Genomic DNA, 16,853 nt, shown 5'->3' on the forward strand with positions numbered 1-16,853 from the left:
ATATATTGAAGACATATAAGCGTATAAATTATACTAGAATTTCAGTTGGATATTGCTGCATTTCCTATGTTATATTTATCCAGAATATTTTCTGTACTAAAATGTGATATGCACGCACTTGCTTTCCCCAAACACTGATGTGGAATACCAACTAATAAACAGTTTCTAGAAGAGACTTGGTGGGCTAGAAGGATGACTTGATAGTTCAGAACACACGTTTTTTATAGGACCAAGGTTCGGTTCCCAGAACCCACACACAGAGGCTCACAACTATCTTTAATTCCAGTTTAAATGAATCAAATCATCTCTTCTGGTCTCTGCTAGAACCAACATATATGTAGTACACAGACATACTTGCAGGAAAATCACTCATACACATAAAATAAAAGTATCTGTCAATAAAAATCGTACATACTGAAAAACTAAGGTTGGTGCATGTCATTTCTCACCAATGATGTTATGTTGCTTTTTGTGGTAGACTTACCATTCTGTGGCTCTATTGATGAATGCAATAATGATAAATGTTAAAAAGTCTACTTGCAAAAATAAGTATGTGAGTTTTACATATGTATTTGTCCAATCTTGAGAGTATTTTCAAATTTAATTCTTTTTTTTCTTTTTTTAATTAAGAAATTTTTTATTCATTCTGCATGCCAATCACAGGTCCCTCCTCATCCCTCGTCTCACTCCCCCCTCAGCCTCTCCTCCCCACCCCACTCCTCAACCCCTCCTCCAAAAATATATGGCCTCCCATGGGGAGTCAGCAAAGATCACCACATTCAGCTGAGGCAGGTCCAAGCCCCTTCCCCTGCATCAAGCCTGTGCAAGGTGTCCTACCATAGACAATGGGCTCCAAAAAGCCAGTTCATGAACTAGGGATAGATCCTATTCCCACTGTCAGGGGACCCTCAAACAGACCAAGCTACACGACACTCTAGCCCATACAGACAGCCCAATCCAGTCCCATGCAGGCTACACAGCTGTCAGTCCAAAATTCATGAGTTCCACTAGCTTGGTTTGATTGTATCTGTAAGTTTCTCCTTCATGATCTTGACGCCCCTTGCTCATTTCCCTCTTTCCTCTCTTTGACTGGACTTCTGGAGATCAGCCTGGTGCTTAGCCATGGATCTCTGCACCTGTTTCCACCTGTTACTAGAGAAAGGCTCTATGATGACAGTTAGGGCATTTACCAATCTGATCACCCAGGTAGGCCAGCTCAGGTACCCCCTCCACCACTGCAAGTAGTTTAAGCTGGGGTCACACCTGTGGATTCTTGAGAACTTTCCTCACACCAAGTTTTTACCCTATCCTCATGATGTCTGTCAAGATATCTCCCTCAGTGCTCTCCCACTCAGCCCCTGTTCCAACTCAACCATCCTATTTCCCCAGGCTCCATCCCCCATCCCCTACCCTCCACTGCCCCACACACCCCCAGTTTACTCAGGAGATCTCATCTATTTCCCTTTCCCAGGGTAATCCATGGATCCCTCTTCGGATCTCCTTGTTATCTAGCCTCTCTGGAGCTGTGGGTTGCAGTCTGTAGTTTCTACTTCATCTATTTTCTTTCTTACTATTATGGTGATCTATTTTCTGCCCCTCCGGTCTCTTGCTTGTCAACCATTTACTTGCTAATCTGACTTCCTCAAAGACCAGTAAGACTGAAACTGTATCAATTTTTTTTTTTGAAAAACAAATTGTAGTATGAAGAACGTTTGACTAGATATAAAACTATGCTGAATGATTTTCATGGGACGCCATTGCTTTAAATGAGTTCCCAGCAGCGCAGACCAGACCAGAGAAGCTCACAGTGCTAATGGGACCTTTCCTGGTTAAACTCCACTTCAAAACAGTTCAGTTTCCAAGCAAAAGGAACAAAAGCCAGGAGATGGAAAGGAAAAAACAGAGCAAATGCAATGAGAACACGTCCTCTTCCCATCATTCTTTTTCTCTGAGTCATGTTTTATTCAGTATTTTTCTTCTCATGAAGCTTTCTCCATTAGGATCATCAAACCACTCATTACACTTTACACATAAGGTGCTGCCCAATTCTAGAATCACAAATAAAAACTAATTATGTTTTAAATAAAAGCAAACAAAATTTATTACCTTTTTGTTTTTAACAAGTGTTGAGTAGTTGTTTGAGAGAGATGTAAATCTATGATCACAGAAGCAGCATTTTTAGGAAGGTGGGAAACCAAATGTACACCTAGGGCTAGGAAAATAAATAAGGAGAAAATATCAGAATTATTAAAACTTAAATCAGCAGAATGATTAAAAGCTTAGAAGAAGGACAGGTGGATTGGGCTATCTGGTGATGCCAGTGTGTCAGTTTAAAGAAAGATCTACAGGGCAGGATACAACCCTGAGGCAGAGGTGCCACACCCAGTACGTGTCTCTGAGGAGGGTTTGACTGTTCCTTTGGAAGGGAGTCAAGGAAACTGGGGTGATGTATAGTTGTAATAGAACAGTGGATCTCAAACTGAGTCACAAACTCCACAGAAGTCATATATCAGATATTTTCATTATGATTCGTAACAGTAACAAAATTACAGTTATGAAGTAGCAATGAAATAATTCTACAGTTGGGAGTCACCACAACATGAGGAACTATATTAAAGGATTGTGGCATTAGGAAGGTTGAGAACCACTGTAATAGACTCTAAAAGGAGGAACTGCTAAGAATGGAAAGTTGGCAAACCCAGCTCCCATACCACAGAGAAGGAAGAAAAGTTCCTTTGACTTGAAATTCTGCAAACAGTAGTTTCTTAGAAAACTACTGACTTAAAAGAGATCATAGAGTTCTGTTTTAAAATAAGTTATAAATTTATTTAATTTCCTTGTTAAGTCCCAACCCTAAGTATTTGCTCCACAGTGATTAAAGTAACCCATGGACAGTCCAAACATTGAACTATGCTGCCCAGCTGCTCTCATTTGTCATTCCAGATCACATTTCTTTAGTCAGTCTTGTGTGTTGTCCAACTGCTGCTTCACTAACATGACCACATATATTATTCTCCTTGTGTTTTTCATGTTATTCAAATACTGAATTCCAACGAATGTTCACATTGGCTTTTCACTCGGTTTTTTACTGATAATCAGCTAGATGTTACTTTTTTGGCTTATATTGGTTTTAACCTTATTTGGAAATTACTTCAGATTCATAAACACTCAAAGTTGGTGCAGCGTGTCCTTATGACTTTTATCTAAACTAAACTCAGATTCCCCTGATGCTAACATTCATTTTCCTGGCATACTTTCCAATCACTAAGACAATAACATTACTCTAAAAGCTACAGTTTATTCAGATTTCACTCATCTTTGGTCTTTTTTTTTTTCATTTATAATTATTTTCTGTCCACGTTCAATACTAGATACTATGTCATACTTAGCATGTCTTCTGAGTTTCATCTGACAGTATTTAATCTGGTTCTTTCCATAGCTGTACATTAGACATTTCAAACTTCATTGAAATACTTGAGCTTCTCTGAATTTTTTCATCAGAAGTAGATTTGGCCTCTGGATGTTGTAAGGAATACTCAAGAAAATAAAACTCTTTATTGGATAATATTTGGGTCTATAACAACCATATGATGTCATATGGATGATGGTCACATAAAGAGAATTTGTTCTAACAACTTTAAAGGGAAGAGGTGACTTCTTATGCCACGTGCATTCTCCCATCCTACTTAGATAATCAATCTTTTCCCAACTTATCTATAAACTTGATAGCACATTATAATTTCTAAATATTATTGCTTGGATACTTTGAGTACAAGCAAAAGTTAATTTCAACCTCATTCCAATTTGATTGACTATTGAGGAAAAATGTGCACATGATGTCTACTTGTACTCTTCTCTTGGCTCATTCCCTCACCATTAATTTAAAGCTCTATCTCCAATCAGAGATTTTCGGTTACCAACTTAAGGCATGTGTGCCATTACTGCACCCTTAGGGTTACCATGCCATGCTGCTGGTTCATGTGGCTTGTAGGCATCATAGATTTCTAAACACCAGGATGAGTATGTTCTCTATAGTCATATTATTCCTGACTCCAAATAGCAGGTACAGTGAGGGACATTGGAGGCATTTGAACAGCAAAAGTCATTTGTTAAATGCAACAAATATGATCTGGATACCCTTAATAGTGAAACAAAGTTGCCCTGCAAGACACAAATTGAGTTAGACAAAGTGTACTTACACACTTATCACAATGTATTAAACTCATAATTTATAAAAGTCATTTTAAGATCATTTAAAATATTCTTGTAGTGGAAACACATGAACTATAAACCAATAGCTGAGGAGCCCCCAACTGGATCAGGCCCTCTGGATAAGTGAGACAGTTGATTAGCTTGAACTGTTTAGGAGGCACCCAGGCAGTGGGACAGGGACCTGTCCTTAGTGCATGAGCTGGCTGTTTGGAACCTGGGGCTTACACAGGGACACTTTGCTCAGCCTGGGAGGAGGGGACTAGACATGCCTGGACTGAATCTACTAGGTTGAGCTGAATCCCCAGGGGAGTCCTTGCCCTGGAGGAGATGAGAATGGAGGCTGGGCTGGGGAGGGACGGCGGGGGGGGGGGGGGGGGGGGTAGGACAGGGGAATCCGTGGCTGATATGTAAAATTAAATTAAATTATAAAAATTTTTAAAATATTCTTGTAGTTGTTTAATTTGTGTAATTCATGAATGTACAAATAAAATTCTATTTTCAAGGATGTTGACATCATCTCTATGAATTTCTTGGAAACTGAATATTACAAAGTGTCTAGAAATATTTGGATTCATCATGACAAATGGTAGAAATTGGTTTCTGTGCAGATCCTGGTGCCGTCTTGCCCTCCTGTGACCCATTATCAACATTCCCCTTGTTGCCTTGACCACAATGAACACGTAGAAGACAATTTCCTTGGCTAATTGACTCTAGTTTTGCAGGACCTCGTCATTATAGCTTTGTTTGGTCACTATCCTCCCCACAGTGAGTAAGTTGAGTTCTCTTTTTATAAAAACATTTTGCATACCTCTATGCTTGAAGTAATAGCCTACAAGTAGCCACAAAGAAGGGAGGCCATGAAGTTCACAACAGAAAGACATTATGCTAAATAAGCTTCAGCAGCAAGGAAGACCTGGGTAACAGTTTGCTTTTTGCATACATTAATTAAGGTTTGGCTTGTGGAGAGGAAGAAATGGATGATGGGAGGAATGATGATAAGAAGAATGACTATGAATCTTTGTGGTTACAGAGACAAGAAGTAATCTCCACTGAAGTCACTTAGAGAATCAAGATTCGTCTAAGGTGCACTGCAGTATAGCCCTCACCCTGGTTCAGCTCAGGACTGGAGTAGGATGCAGGCTAGTAACTATATCTGTGTCTCTTTAGGGAAATTATTATCACTGAAAATGAAGACAAATATCTTTATCTCTTTCAAATAATTCTGTTTACTTTTCTGTAGAGAGGAGCTAAGATATAAAGAGAAAATTCATAAGTGACAAGTGCAGTTTAAAAAAATAAAAAAGCCAATGTCCTATAAGAAATGTGGTAATAGAGTGATTGAAAATGTGCTTAAAAGAAAATTATCGAAGGTACTAATTTACTCCAAGCTAAAATCCTGTAGGATCAGCTAAAATTGCATGCTGGAAGAAAGAAAAAGGGCTAGAAACGTAAATATGTAATGTTAAATTTTCAACTTATCAATCTTCTAGTCATTTCTATTTTTAAAACATTTATCATAATTTTTCTAGGTTAACTCAAGGAGAAGTGGGGTCATTGGGCAGCAGCAACACAGAAAGGTGGACAGAAAATGAATGCTCTGAGGAAAAACCAAAGGAACCCAGAGGATTAACACTAAAGAGCCGCATTCACAGCGTGTGTGGCCGTTCACTGGAACGTGAACACCTGCCAGTGGCCATAAATTGTACACAAGTACTAGGGGGTTTTTTAATCATAAAAAAAAACGTTTTTAAAAACTTAAAAGTACAAAGAATTGATTTTATTTGTTTTTACCAACATGAATGATGTTAACTACCGAAAGACTCACAGGCAAGTTCTTATCAGAGTCCATAGCAGAAGTGAGCATACATTCACGGGCAATTCTTCATGTCCACAGCAGGGAAACTAAGAACACATTGGCTCTATTAAAAGAAACGGCCTGGGGGCCGGGGGTGGCGCACACCTTGATCCCACCACTCGGGAGACAGAGCCAGGCCGATCGATCTCCGAGTGGAGGCAGAGCCAGGAGGATCTCCGTGAGTTCAAGGCCAGCCTGAACTACAGAGTGAGTTTCAAGAAAGGCACAAAGCTACACAGAGAAACACTGTCTCGAAAAAACAGAGAGAGAGAGAAAGAGGGGGGGGGGGGGGGGAGAGAGAGAGAGAGAGAGAGAGAGACAGAAGTTTCATTTATGCAAAGAACTTCAGATTACTATATGAACAAAAATAACAAAAACAAAACAGGAAATAAACTAATCTTCAAACTTTGTAAACTGAGGGAAACGTTATGTCCCAGGTAGAAAAATAAATGGAACAGTCTCAGAACATATTTCAGTCCTCTGGTTCAGAAATTCCACCACTTAATAATGAACATAACTTTTTTTTCAAATTTTCCTGAACATCAGGTTATTATTAATCTATTCCAAAGTGTTGTTCAATTCCGTATAAATGAAGACAGAGCCAGTCACCTCAAAGCAGAGTACCCCTGACAGCACCTCTTCACAGAAGAGGGCACACCCGGTCCGGGAGGGCGCGGACGTGATGGAGCACTCAGAACCGAGTGTCTCCCTGTGGAAGTCTTTAAGTGACTAGTTCTCAGATGTGGACGTGAGCCACTCCGGAAATCTGAAGATTTGAAGGCAAAAAGACAGTAAGTTACTAAATACGCTGATATTTACTGCTCACGTCACTTTATCTTCTTTGGCTTTTAAGGAATTATGAAAGGGGGAAAGATGTGTTCCATCCACCTTCTCCCCTTCTTCTATCCAGCCGCCATTCCTGCACACTGTCTCGCTCCCTACCCACGCTTTCCTCTCTTATCCTGTCTCCTGCAGCCGAGATCCAAGCTAATCCTCCTTGGATAATGACTCAGGTTTAAGGAAATTATATTATTCATTCACAGAACCCTCATCCTTGTATGAAAAAAAAAAAACAAAAACAAAAACAAAAAAAAACAAAAACAAAAAAAAAAAACCTCCTGATACTGTGTCAGGAAAGCCGCCTGGAAACTCATCTGTAATAACTTGAGAGGACTCCCTTCTTACAGCAGTGTATGCAGACGGGGGACTGCAACGTGTTAGCCTAAAATGGCACAGCTCCGCTGGAATGCTGGCAGAGGGTTATTTGGGGTGCTGCTGTTTTGAAAAGTGCACCCCTAAACTTCTTTTCTGCCGTCTCTTCCTCTCTATCGTAAAGTTCCGCCTCACTGGCCGACTTCATCTCCTGACACATCCAATGATCTAATTTATCTTCCTCTTTCTTATTCTAATTTTTCCATCTAATTCTTTTCTCGTTTTAAAAGTATATTTAATTGCCCTAAAATGTCCAAGTTGTCCTCTGCCTAGGCTTTATCTTTGCACAAGTTGTATATGAAATATCATAGTTTTGTCTTTAAATGACCCCATAAATATCCTAATTTTGATCTTGCCCTTATAAATCCATGAACAGTTGAGTGTCATTTTTTTTTCAGCTGTTGTGATTTGTCCTTTTTATCAGAGTCTCTCTATATAGCCCAGCTGGCTGTAACTCACTGTGGAGCATAGTCTGAACTCAAACTAATAGTAAGCCTCCTGCCTCTGCCTCCCAAGTAATGAGAATACAGGTGTATATCACCACTTCCCGTTCTTTTGGTTTTTTGCTGTCCAAATTTTAATTTGTAAAGAGCATCATATATGTTCCCACCTCACAGTATATTCTCATTGTGCTTATTTCATAAAGCCTAATTTTTTTTAAGTAAAAACATATTTTTCTTAGTAATCACAAGGAATTCTTTGGGGACTTTTAAATTTTCTATTTTTTAGGACAGTGTTGATTAGTTTATAGCACATCACATGGAAGTTTGAATAGAAATCATAAATTAGTTTTTTAATTTTTTATTTATTTGAGATTATAATATATTTACATCATTTCAGTGTTCCCTTTCTTCTCACCCACTCTCTTTCAAATTCATGGCCTCTTTCTATTTAATATATTTGTTCCTAAATACATAAACACAACCTGCTTAGTGCATACAATGTTACTTGTTTGTATGCATTTGCAGGGATGACCATTGGGCATCCAGTTGGTGTGCTCTTCACTGGGGAAGATTATATCCCCTGCTCTCAGCATTCCTTAGTTGTGTGTAGTTCTCGGTGTACAGTTGAGGCGGCCGGGGGCTTTCCCTTTTCCACATCATTAGCAAGTCTATTTGGTATCATCCTTGCTCAGTTCATGTTAGGTGAGGATTTATAGATGTAGCTTCTGACATTTCTAGAGACCAATTCGCAATTATTAAATAGAGACCTTGAAAAATAAAGCATGTAATAGAAACTATACACATAAGAATTCAGATAAAAAGAAGTCAGAACACCTAGAAGAGACTTTCTGATGTAAGCAGAGGATTTGAGATGGCCCAGGTAATGAATTACAGAGTTTCTTCCTTCCGCTGTACTTATCTCTTCTGAAAAAGGGAGATCTAATATTAAAACTGCATTTTTTTTCTATACTAAATATGGATTCCACAAAGTCAAGAATTTCATGTCAGTGTTACACCTGACAACTTTAGTATGGTATCTGGCACTCTGGGTATTCAAAATATTTATTCAATTAATGAACAAGGAAAAGTCATAGAAAAACTCAGAAGTCATTTGCATACCTTTCACAACAATTTCTCTGATAACATATTGGTTGACTGACTACCACTGACTCATCCCTGATGGCCATTTGTTGTCCATCTTGTGTGTTAGTGGAGTCAGAAACTCTTTATGCATATTCACAGTGCATATGCATTATAGGATGCATTATATATTTCTCACCCCTCAATATCCTTTTTAATATCCTGACAAGCTACCTGAAATCCACAGTATAAGACTCATTGCTTCATTGTAACATTGTCATTATCACATTAGAATAGTGTGGCATACAGAATAATGTCCTTCAAGGATGTTTATGTCCTCAACACAGATCTGTGTATATTACCTTAGGGAAAAGGCAACTTTGTGACTATAATTGGTTCAAGAAGTTTAATATTTAAGGTTATCATTGATCAGTCCAATGCAAATCCAGTGATAATTATAAGAGAGGAGGATTGAGAGGATTCATAGTAGATGCTGGGATTGTGGTGCCCTGAACCAAGAAATGCAGGCAGCCTTTTGTAGCTGGAAATGACAAGGAAACAGATTCTCTTCTGGAAACTTCAGAAAGAAAAAGTTTCTGGCAATACTTTAATTTTATATTCAAAGACTCATATAAGCTTTCCTGATTTGAAACTATAACTGTGGTGGGGTAAGTGAGGATGAGGAGGTAGGTGAATGATGTGGAGGTTGGGACAATGGGCTGAGGGCAGGATAGCTGGGGTTTTGTTTGTTTGTTTGTTTGTTTGTTTGTTTTGTTTGTTTAAGGGTTTGGGGGTTGTTTGTTTTTTCAAGACAGAGTTTCTCTGTATAGTTTTGGTGCCTGTCCTGGAAATCACTCTGTAGACCAGGCTGGCCTCGAATTCACAGAGATCCACCTGCCTCTGCCTCCCGAGTGCTGGGATTAAAGGCGTGCACCACCACCGCCCAGCTATGATAGCTGTTTTAAGCCACAAAATTTGTGACTGTTTCTTACTACAGCAATCAGAAACCAATATAAAAGCTGCTTATTGGGCTGAGAAATAACTCAGTGGTAAAGCACTTGTTTTTAAAGCATGCAAAGAACCTGGGTTCGATCCCCAGACATGCTAAATAAGTAAAAAGAGAGCTGAAAAGCTGTTTATTGTGAAGAACATTTACTGCAAGTCTGGAAATCTTGATCTTAGTGTGAAGTTTCACGATATTTGGTGAAATTGCTTCCTGTGTAAATCACCTCACTGTCCACTTGCAGCACCTGATATGCTTATCCCTAAAGAACTCTGTCATCCTCTTCTTCCTAGTACTGTGATCTGACCGCTGTCCTTAGTTGCTTTGATGCTCTTTATAACTCAGTATCCACCCTGTCCATAAACACACACACAGACAATGTGGCTCTTTCTGCCCAATATTTTATTTGCTCTTCTTTTACCCAATTCAAGTGTATTTTGTTTTATGTGAGGTAATTCTTGCCTTTGGGAGTCAAATGGGTATGCAGAGGGTGTTTTTTGTCTCAGCTCACAACCCTTTAGACCAGACATAGACTTTATTGCAAGTGAACGATAGTTATAAAGTGATGGGTATAAAGTAAAATGACTTCTTCCATTTTAAAACATCAGATGCCTTCTATTGACTTCTTTAAATGAACCACTGAGGCTTCATAATTATTTTTACAACAGAGGTTTCCCAAACAACTTTTCTCTGTGTGGTTAAACAAGTACAGGATGACCTTGGGATCTTGTGATAGCCGCTAATTGGCATACTATTTACATACTATTGATTTACATACAACTGACTTATAACATACTCTCAACTCTAATGTCAGCCCTCAGTCCCCTGAATTTCTTCCTTCCTTCAGCAGGCGTGAAGCACTTGTCATCAGGCTTTGTGAGTCCCTGTTAGTGACATGATGGTGGTAGAAACAATACATGTGAACTAAACATGATTTCCATATCAAATTAAACTATGTTTTATTTTGCAGTTGCAGGGATCAAGCAGGCCTCACACAAGCTAAGAAAGTACTCTACCACTGAGCAACACCTACAGCAAGAAGCTACATTTCAGTTCAGGAGATGGACAGTTATACAATTATGAATGACAAAGTGAACTAAATACTAATGGCGCTGTCTTAGGTAGAGTTACCACCACTGTAGTGAAACAGCATGATTGAAAGCAAGAAAGGTTCATTTGGCTTATACTTCCATATCACTATTCATCATCAAAGGACGTCAGGACAGGAACTCAAACAGGGCAGGAGCTGAACAGAGGTCATGGAGGCTCTTCATAGCTTGCTCAGCCTGCTTTTTCATAGAACCCAGGGATGGCATCACCCACAATGAGCTAGATTCTCCCCCATTGATCACTAAGTGAGAAAATGCCCTGTAAGCTTGCCTCCTGCCTGATCTTATGGAGGCATTTTCTCAAGTGAGGTTCGCTCCTCTCAGATGACTGTCTTGTGTCGAGTTAACATCAAAACTAGTGTTGAGTGTGGGAAGACTCCACCAGGCTGTGATTTCACCAACAAAGGCATGTTCACCTGGAGTTTGAGAATTAGACTTTGTGTAGTGCATGATACAATGGTGGAAATTTTGGAAATTGTGGTCAAAGGGATTTAAAAATGACTTTTTTTGTCATCCAAGTAGATTATCCTGGACAAGAGAAAATAGAAAATATCCACTTAATATTAAGCAACAACAGAGAAGAAACAGGTCTAGTGGTGGAAATAATTTAGCGGTAGTAGCTTTGAAAACTATGACACCATGTGGAAATCAACTGGCCCATCTAAGAGGAAGCCAGTGTACATGGATGTGATAAAGAATATTTTGCTGCACATAATTTGGATGTAATAATTACTTCTGTAGCTACAAGCTTTCTTTCTCAAACACTAACTCTTGCCTAAGTAAATTGTTCTCTTTGTCCTTCTTCCCTCAGCAAATATGAATGCTGGTTCTGACATCTGAAGCAATGCATGGAATGAATCGCTCTGTGGTATCAGAGTTTGTGTTCCTCGGGATCACTAATATTTGGGAGATTCAGTTTCTACTTTTTGTCTTCACTTTGTTGTTCTACTTTGCGAGCATGATGGGCAATCTTGTCATTGTGCTCACTGTAACTTTGGACGCTCATCTAAACAACCCCCTGTACTTCCTCTTAGCTAACCTCTCAGTCATTGATATGATATTCTGCTCAATTACAGCTCCTAAGATGATCTGTGACATTTTCAAGAAACACAAAACCATCTCCTTCTGGGGCTGTATCACTCAGATCTTCTTCAGTCATGCAGTTGGGGGCACGGAGATGGTGCTGCTCATAGCCATGGCTTTTGACCGATATGTAGCCATATGTAAGCCTCTGCACTACCTGACCATCATGAGCCCACGTGTGTGTCTATTCTTTTTAGTCACTTCCTGGGTCATTGGCCTTATTCACTCAGTGGTACAATTGGTGTTTGTGGTAGACTTGCCTTTCTGTGGTCCTAATACCTTGGACAGTTTTTATTGTGACCTCCCCCGACTCCTCAGACTTGCCTGCACAAACACTCAAGAGCTTGAGCTCATGGTCACTGTCAACAGTGGGCTCATTTCTGTGGGCTCCTTTCTCTTACTGGTCATTTCCTATATTTTCATTCTGTTCACTGTTTGGAAACATTCTTCTAGTGGATTGTCTAAGGCCCTGTCCACCCTTTCAGCCCATGTCACTGTGGTGGTCTTATTCTTTGGGCCACTGATGTTTTTCTATACATGGCCATCACCAACATCACACCTGGATAAATATCTTGCTATTTTTGATGCATTTATTACTCCATTTTTGAATCCAGTCATCTATACATTCAGGAACAAAGACATGAAAGTGGCAATGGGGAGACTGTGGAGCTATCTTAGGCACTACAGGAAAGTGTCATGAAAGGTTCGACTGTGATGACAGAACTATAGATGCTCCATCGTGCTCATTGCAGAAAAGGTCCCAGGAAATGTCAGAGATGTTCCTGAGATGTATGCAATGCTGCATGCCCAGAAATCTGCTATGAAGTTGTGGCATTGGTTAAGCTAATAGAAATGGTGTTAATAACTGACACTCTGTACATCAGAGTATTAAGATCAATTCAGTGTCCTTTATAATTTACCATCTTGGAAGTCCATGATCTAAGGAAATTTTATGCCATAAATCAAAGAATAATATTTTATCAGTTTTCTGTAGTAGACAGACTATTCTATTAAAATATAGATTACAGTCAGTCACATACTCTCTAATTTGTTCACTATCTTTTCTGATATTAAGTTTCTTGTTTTTAATCTGTTTGCTTTCCATTGTTCTAGTCTCTGTATATTTCACCTCTTTATTAATTTCCTCCACCTTACAGTCTAGAAAATTATTGGTCTTGTGTGTAGATTATTAGAATTGAAGGTTGGAGTGATTGACTAACGCCATTTGTTCCAATCTTCTTAAGTTAAAATTTAAAATAAAGAATACATGTTTTAAATTTTATTTATTCTTCTCTCATATATCACATCCAGACTGCAGTCTGCCCTCCCTCCACTCCTTCCAGGCACTCCCCACTCTTTCCCTTCCTAATACCCACTCCTCCTCCATTTCCCTTCAGAAAAGAGCAGATCTCCCAGGGATATCAACCAAACATGGCATAACTAGTTACAATAAGACTAACCATATACCCATATCAAGGCTGGACAAGGCAACCCTACTGGAAAAGGTTCCCAAGTGCAGGCAAAAAAGTCAAAGACTCCCCCCACTCCCAATGTTACGAGTCCCACAAGAACACCAAGCTACACAACCATAACATATATGCAGAGGACCTAAGCCAGACCCAAACTGGCTCCCTGATTGTTGCTCCAGTCTCTGTGAGCCCCTATGACCCCTAGTTAGTTGATGTCTGTGTGCCATGTTCTACTGGTGTCCTCAACCCCTCTGGTTCTTACAATCCTTCCTTACTGTCTTCTGTGGGTTTCCTAATGTTTGGGTGTGGGTCTCTGCATCTGCTCCCATCAGTTGCTGGATGAAGCCTACATTTTAAAAGAGGAATTGATGGAACTTTACTAGGAAAAAAAAAACAGTTATAAAATAACCAGGGAGAGCCAAGCTCAAGAAACCTTGATGCTGACAACTACATCCGTACCCTTTCATTTTCAGGTCAGCTATGTATTTGAAATGATGCTCATTTTTCACTCTTTGAAGTTTTTCTGTAGGCCTAGTTGTGGGAGAGCTGTACATCATCCCTTGCATCCCTCCCTTCCTGTCAAGTTATTTTCATTTGGCATGTCATAGTCATTTCTAATTCCTAACTTCTCCCAACTACCGTACTTTTCCTTGCTTGGGCCCTGTGAAAGGTGAATTTTAAACCATTGCATTAATTCTGGAAAGTGGAAAACCTGCATATTAAGCAATATTCTCTCACCTAGAGTGTGGTTTTCAGAGACTCTCTATCAAAATCTTTTATACCAGCCTGCAGTCCTCTGTACACTTAAATAGATAATACTTTTTGTTCCTTAAATTACCAACACCTAATCATCTTGAATCTTTTATGATATAAGGAAAAATCTCTATTTAGTTTTCTTTAGATGAATAGCTATTTGTTCCATTCCTTTCCTTTGAAGTGAAACAATGTACTTTGTATATTAAATTACTATGTATATTGGGATCAATTTCTGAAATTTGTTTTATTGGTCTATTGCTCTGACTATCTAATTTTTTTTAAAGATTTATTTTTATTTGTGTGTGTATGTGTGGGTGCACACATGCACATGCCATATGTGTACAGATGCCCACAGAGGCAAAAAGGAGCTATAAGTTAGACTATTGTGAGCTGCCTGATATGGATGCTGAAAACCACACTTGGGCCCTCTAGAAGAAAAGCAAGTGCTCTTAACCACTAAGCCATCTCTCCAGGCCCAATATATACCATACTCGCTTGATGATTGTAAATTAATGGTCTGTTGTTTTTATACTAAATCTCAATCTTAAGATTTTACCAATAAATACTTGAGAGTCAATGCTGGAGTGAAAACCTGCTAGCTCAGAGAGGCAGGGGAGCAACCAACTGACCTTCCTCCTTAGACAGCATCTCAGAAAGAGGCCTTCTCTTCTACTGTCCCAAACCAAAAGAGCCACCAGACTCAAAAATCCTTCCTCACTACTTCCTGTGTGTTTCTCTATCCATTTTCTGGACTCCCTCTTACTCTCTATGGCTGCTTCCTGTCAACTAGCTGCTGGCTCCACCTCTCGACTCAAGGTCGATTTTATTTAATTAATGCAATCTCAGAGTTCACAGTGTGATCAAGTATCCTGCAATAAAGACCAGTTTTACCATACACACCATCTGAAAAGGCCAGCTTTCCATGTATATTTTTCTAAATCACTGTAATATGTGTTTTATTCACATTAATTGTACATATTAACAATATATACTGATGTTACCATGAATCATGTACTGTGGATAGATTATCCCTTTCTGAGGGAAATGTGATGGTCTAATGTTTATTCTGTGTAAATCATATAAGTCATTACAGCTCTTTCTAAGAAAAGTGAATAGAAATTTGATGTCAGTCAAGTGTGTGTGAAAATTTTTTTTGTTTAAAACTTGTATAGCTAATTATCTAACATGGTTACTAAGAATTAGAAAGGAGCCTATTAATTGACACTTTTTTCATATGGTAAAGTTATGATAACTTCTCATCACTTGTGCCTGTGGAGATATGGTAGGCAGAGACAGGCACATCATCTGGAAGCTCACAGGTCAAAAGTTGTCCTCTGACTGGTACATGGGCTGTGGCACACACTACACAAACATACACGCACATGAGTGTGCACATTCATGCTATAATAGCAAAAAATTTTAACACAAAAATATAGCAGGACTACCATATTATTCACTATACCACTCCTGGTTATGTTCCTGAAGGATCTTTAGTCAGCCTACAACAAAGATGTTTGCACATCCATGACTTTATGGCACTATTCACATCAGCTGAGCTATGAGAGCAATCTAGTTGCCCACCAACAGGTGAGTGGATACTGAAAATACTACATATATGTGTATATTAATATATAAAATATGTGTGTTAGTAATGAATTATTCAGCCATTTTTTAAAAAAAAAAGAATGTAATCCCGTCATTTACAGCAAAACAGATATAGCTGGAAGACATCATATTAGGTCAACAAGCTAGATACAAGAAAGAAAAGTTCCACATTTGTCATATGTACAAAGTAAAAACAATGTAATGTCGACCTGGAAGTAGGAGACTGACTTCCAGATATGCACGGGTGAGGAGCCCGATAGTCTGCAGAAAATCAGATATTTTGTAACTAAATGTGACACAAATATCAAACACTGGTTTTGTGAGAGAGGGTCTCATGTAGCCTTGAGCTCACTGTGTAGTTGAGAATGACCCTGAACTCCTGACCCTCCTGCCTCAGCTCCCAGGCACTGGAATTATAGGCGTGTACCACCATTCCTAGCAACACCATACATTATGATGAACAAGGGGATCAACTCCTAGGAGAAGTATGTGTTCTCACTGAGTAAAGTGCAATAACTTGAGGCTGACACCACACAGAACTGTCACCTGAAAGAAAAGGTTAAGACAAGAATATCACTTGAAGCTTCTAGCATCTTCTCAGTTAATATTGAAAATGAGCTCCATAAAAGAAATATCAGAAGCCAAAACTTATCTGCTTTACCAAAATTTACTTCAGTCATGCATTAAGGTTTCAGTCGTGCTTGAAGAAAACGATGCCGTTGGTATAGGTTGAGCAAGTCATAGATTTAAAAGCTGGACTACAGATTCCTTGAGAAGAGGTTCATACAGAAGACATTAATCATAGAACACAAGTTCACTTCAAAGCATCGCCTAACGGTATCTGTGGTGAACATGAAATTCGCTACACTTATTTTTGGCAATGATAAACTCCTTTAAATCATTATTTTCGGGTGGGTAAAATCTGTTTTCAGAGTTGTAAGAGAAACTACTCATAAAACGGGAGTTGATTCCTATTTTCCAAGGGCTAGTAAATCCTTTAACACAATCAGCACTGGTCTGGAGAAG

At 39.0% G+C, this 16,853-nt stretch overlaps 1 protein-coding gene across 1 annotated transcript; it reads left to right on the top strand.

The window, feature by feature from the left end:
• The first annotated feature begins 11,734 nt into the window (after positions 1-11,734).
• On the top strand, positions 11,735-12,697 carry LOC118582612 (olfactory receptor 4F15). The gene has a single exon (XM_036185612.1). The coding sequence runs from the start codon at positions 11,735-11,737 to the stop codon at positions 12,695-12,697; it is 963 nt and encodes a 320-aa protein (XP_036041505.1).
• The last annotated feature ends 4,156 nt before the right edge of the window (positions 12,698-16,853 follow it).

This window comes from Onychomys torridus, chromosome 4 (genome assembly GCF_903995425.1).
Source record: "Onychomys torridus chromosome 4, mOncTor1.1, whole genome shotgun sequence".
Lineage (NCBI taxonomy): Eukaryota > Metazoa > Chordata > Mammalia > Rodentia > Cricetidae > Onychomys > Onychomys torridus.

Excerpts from the sequence above, each read along its gene's own strand:
- LOC118582612 (XM_036185612.1), top strand. The coding sequence starts at position 11,735 with ATGCTGGTTCTGACATCTGAAGCAATGCATGGAATGAATCGCTCTGTG.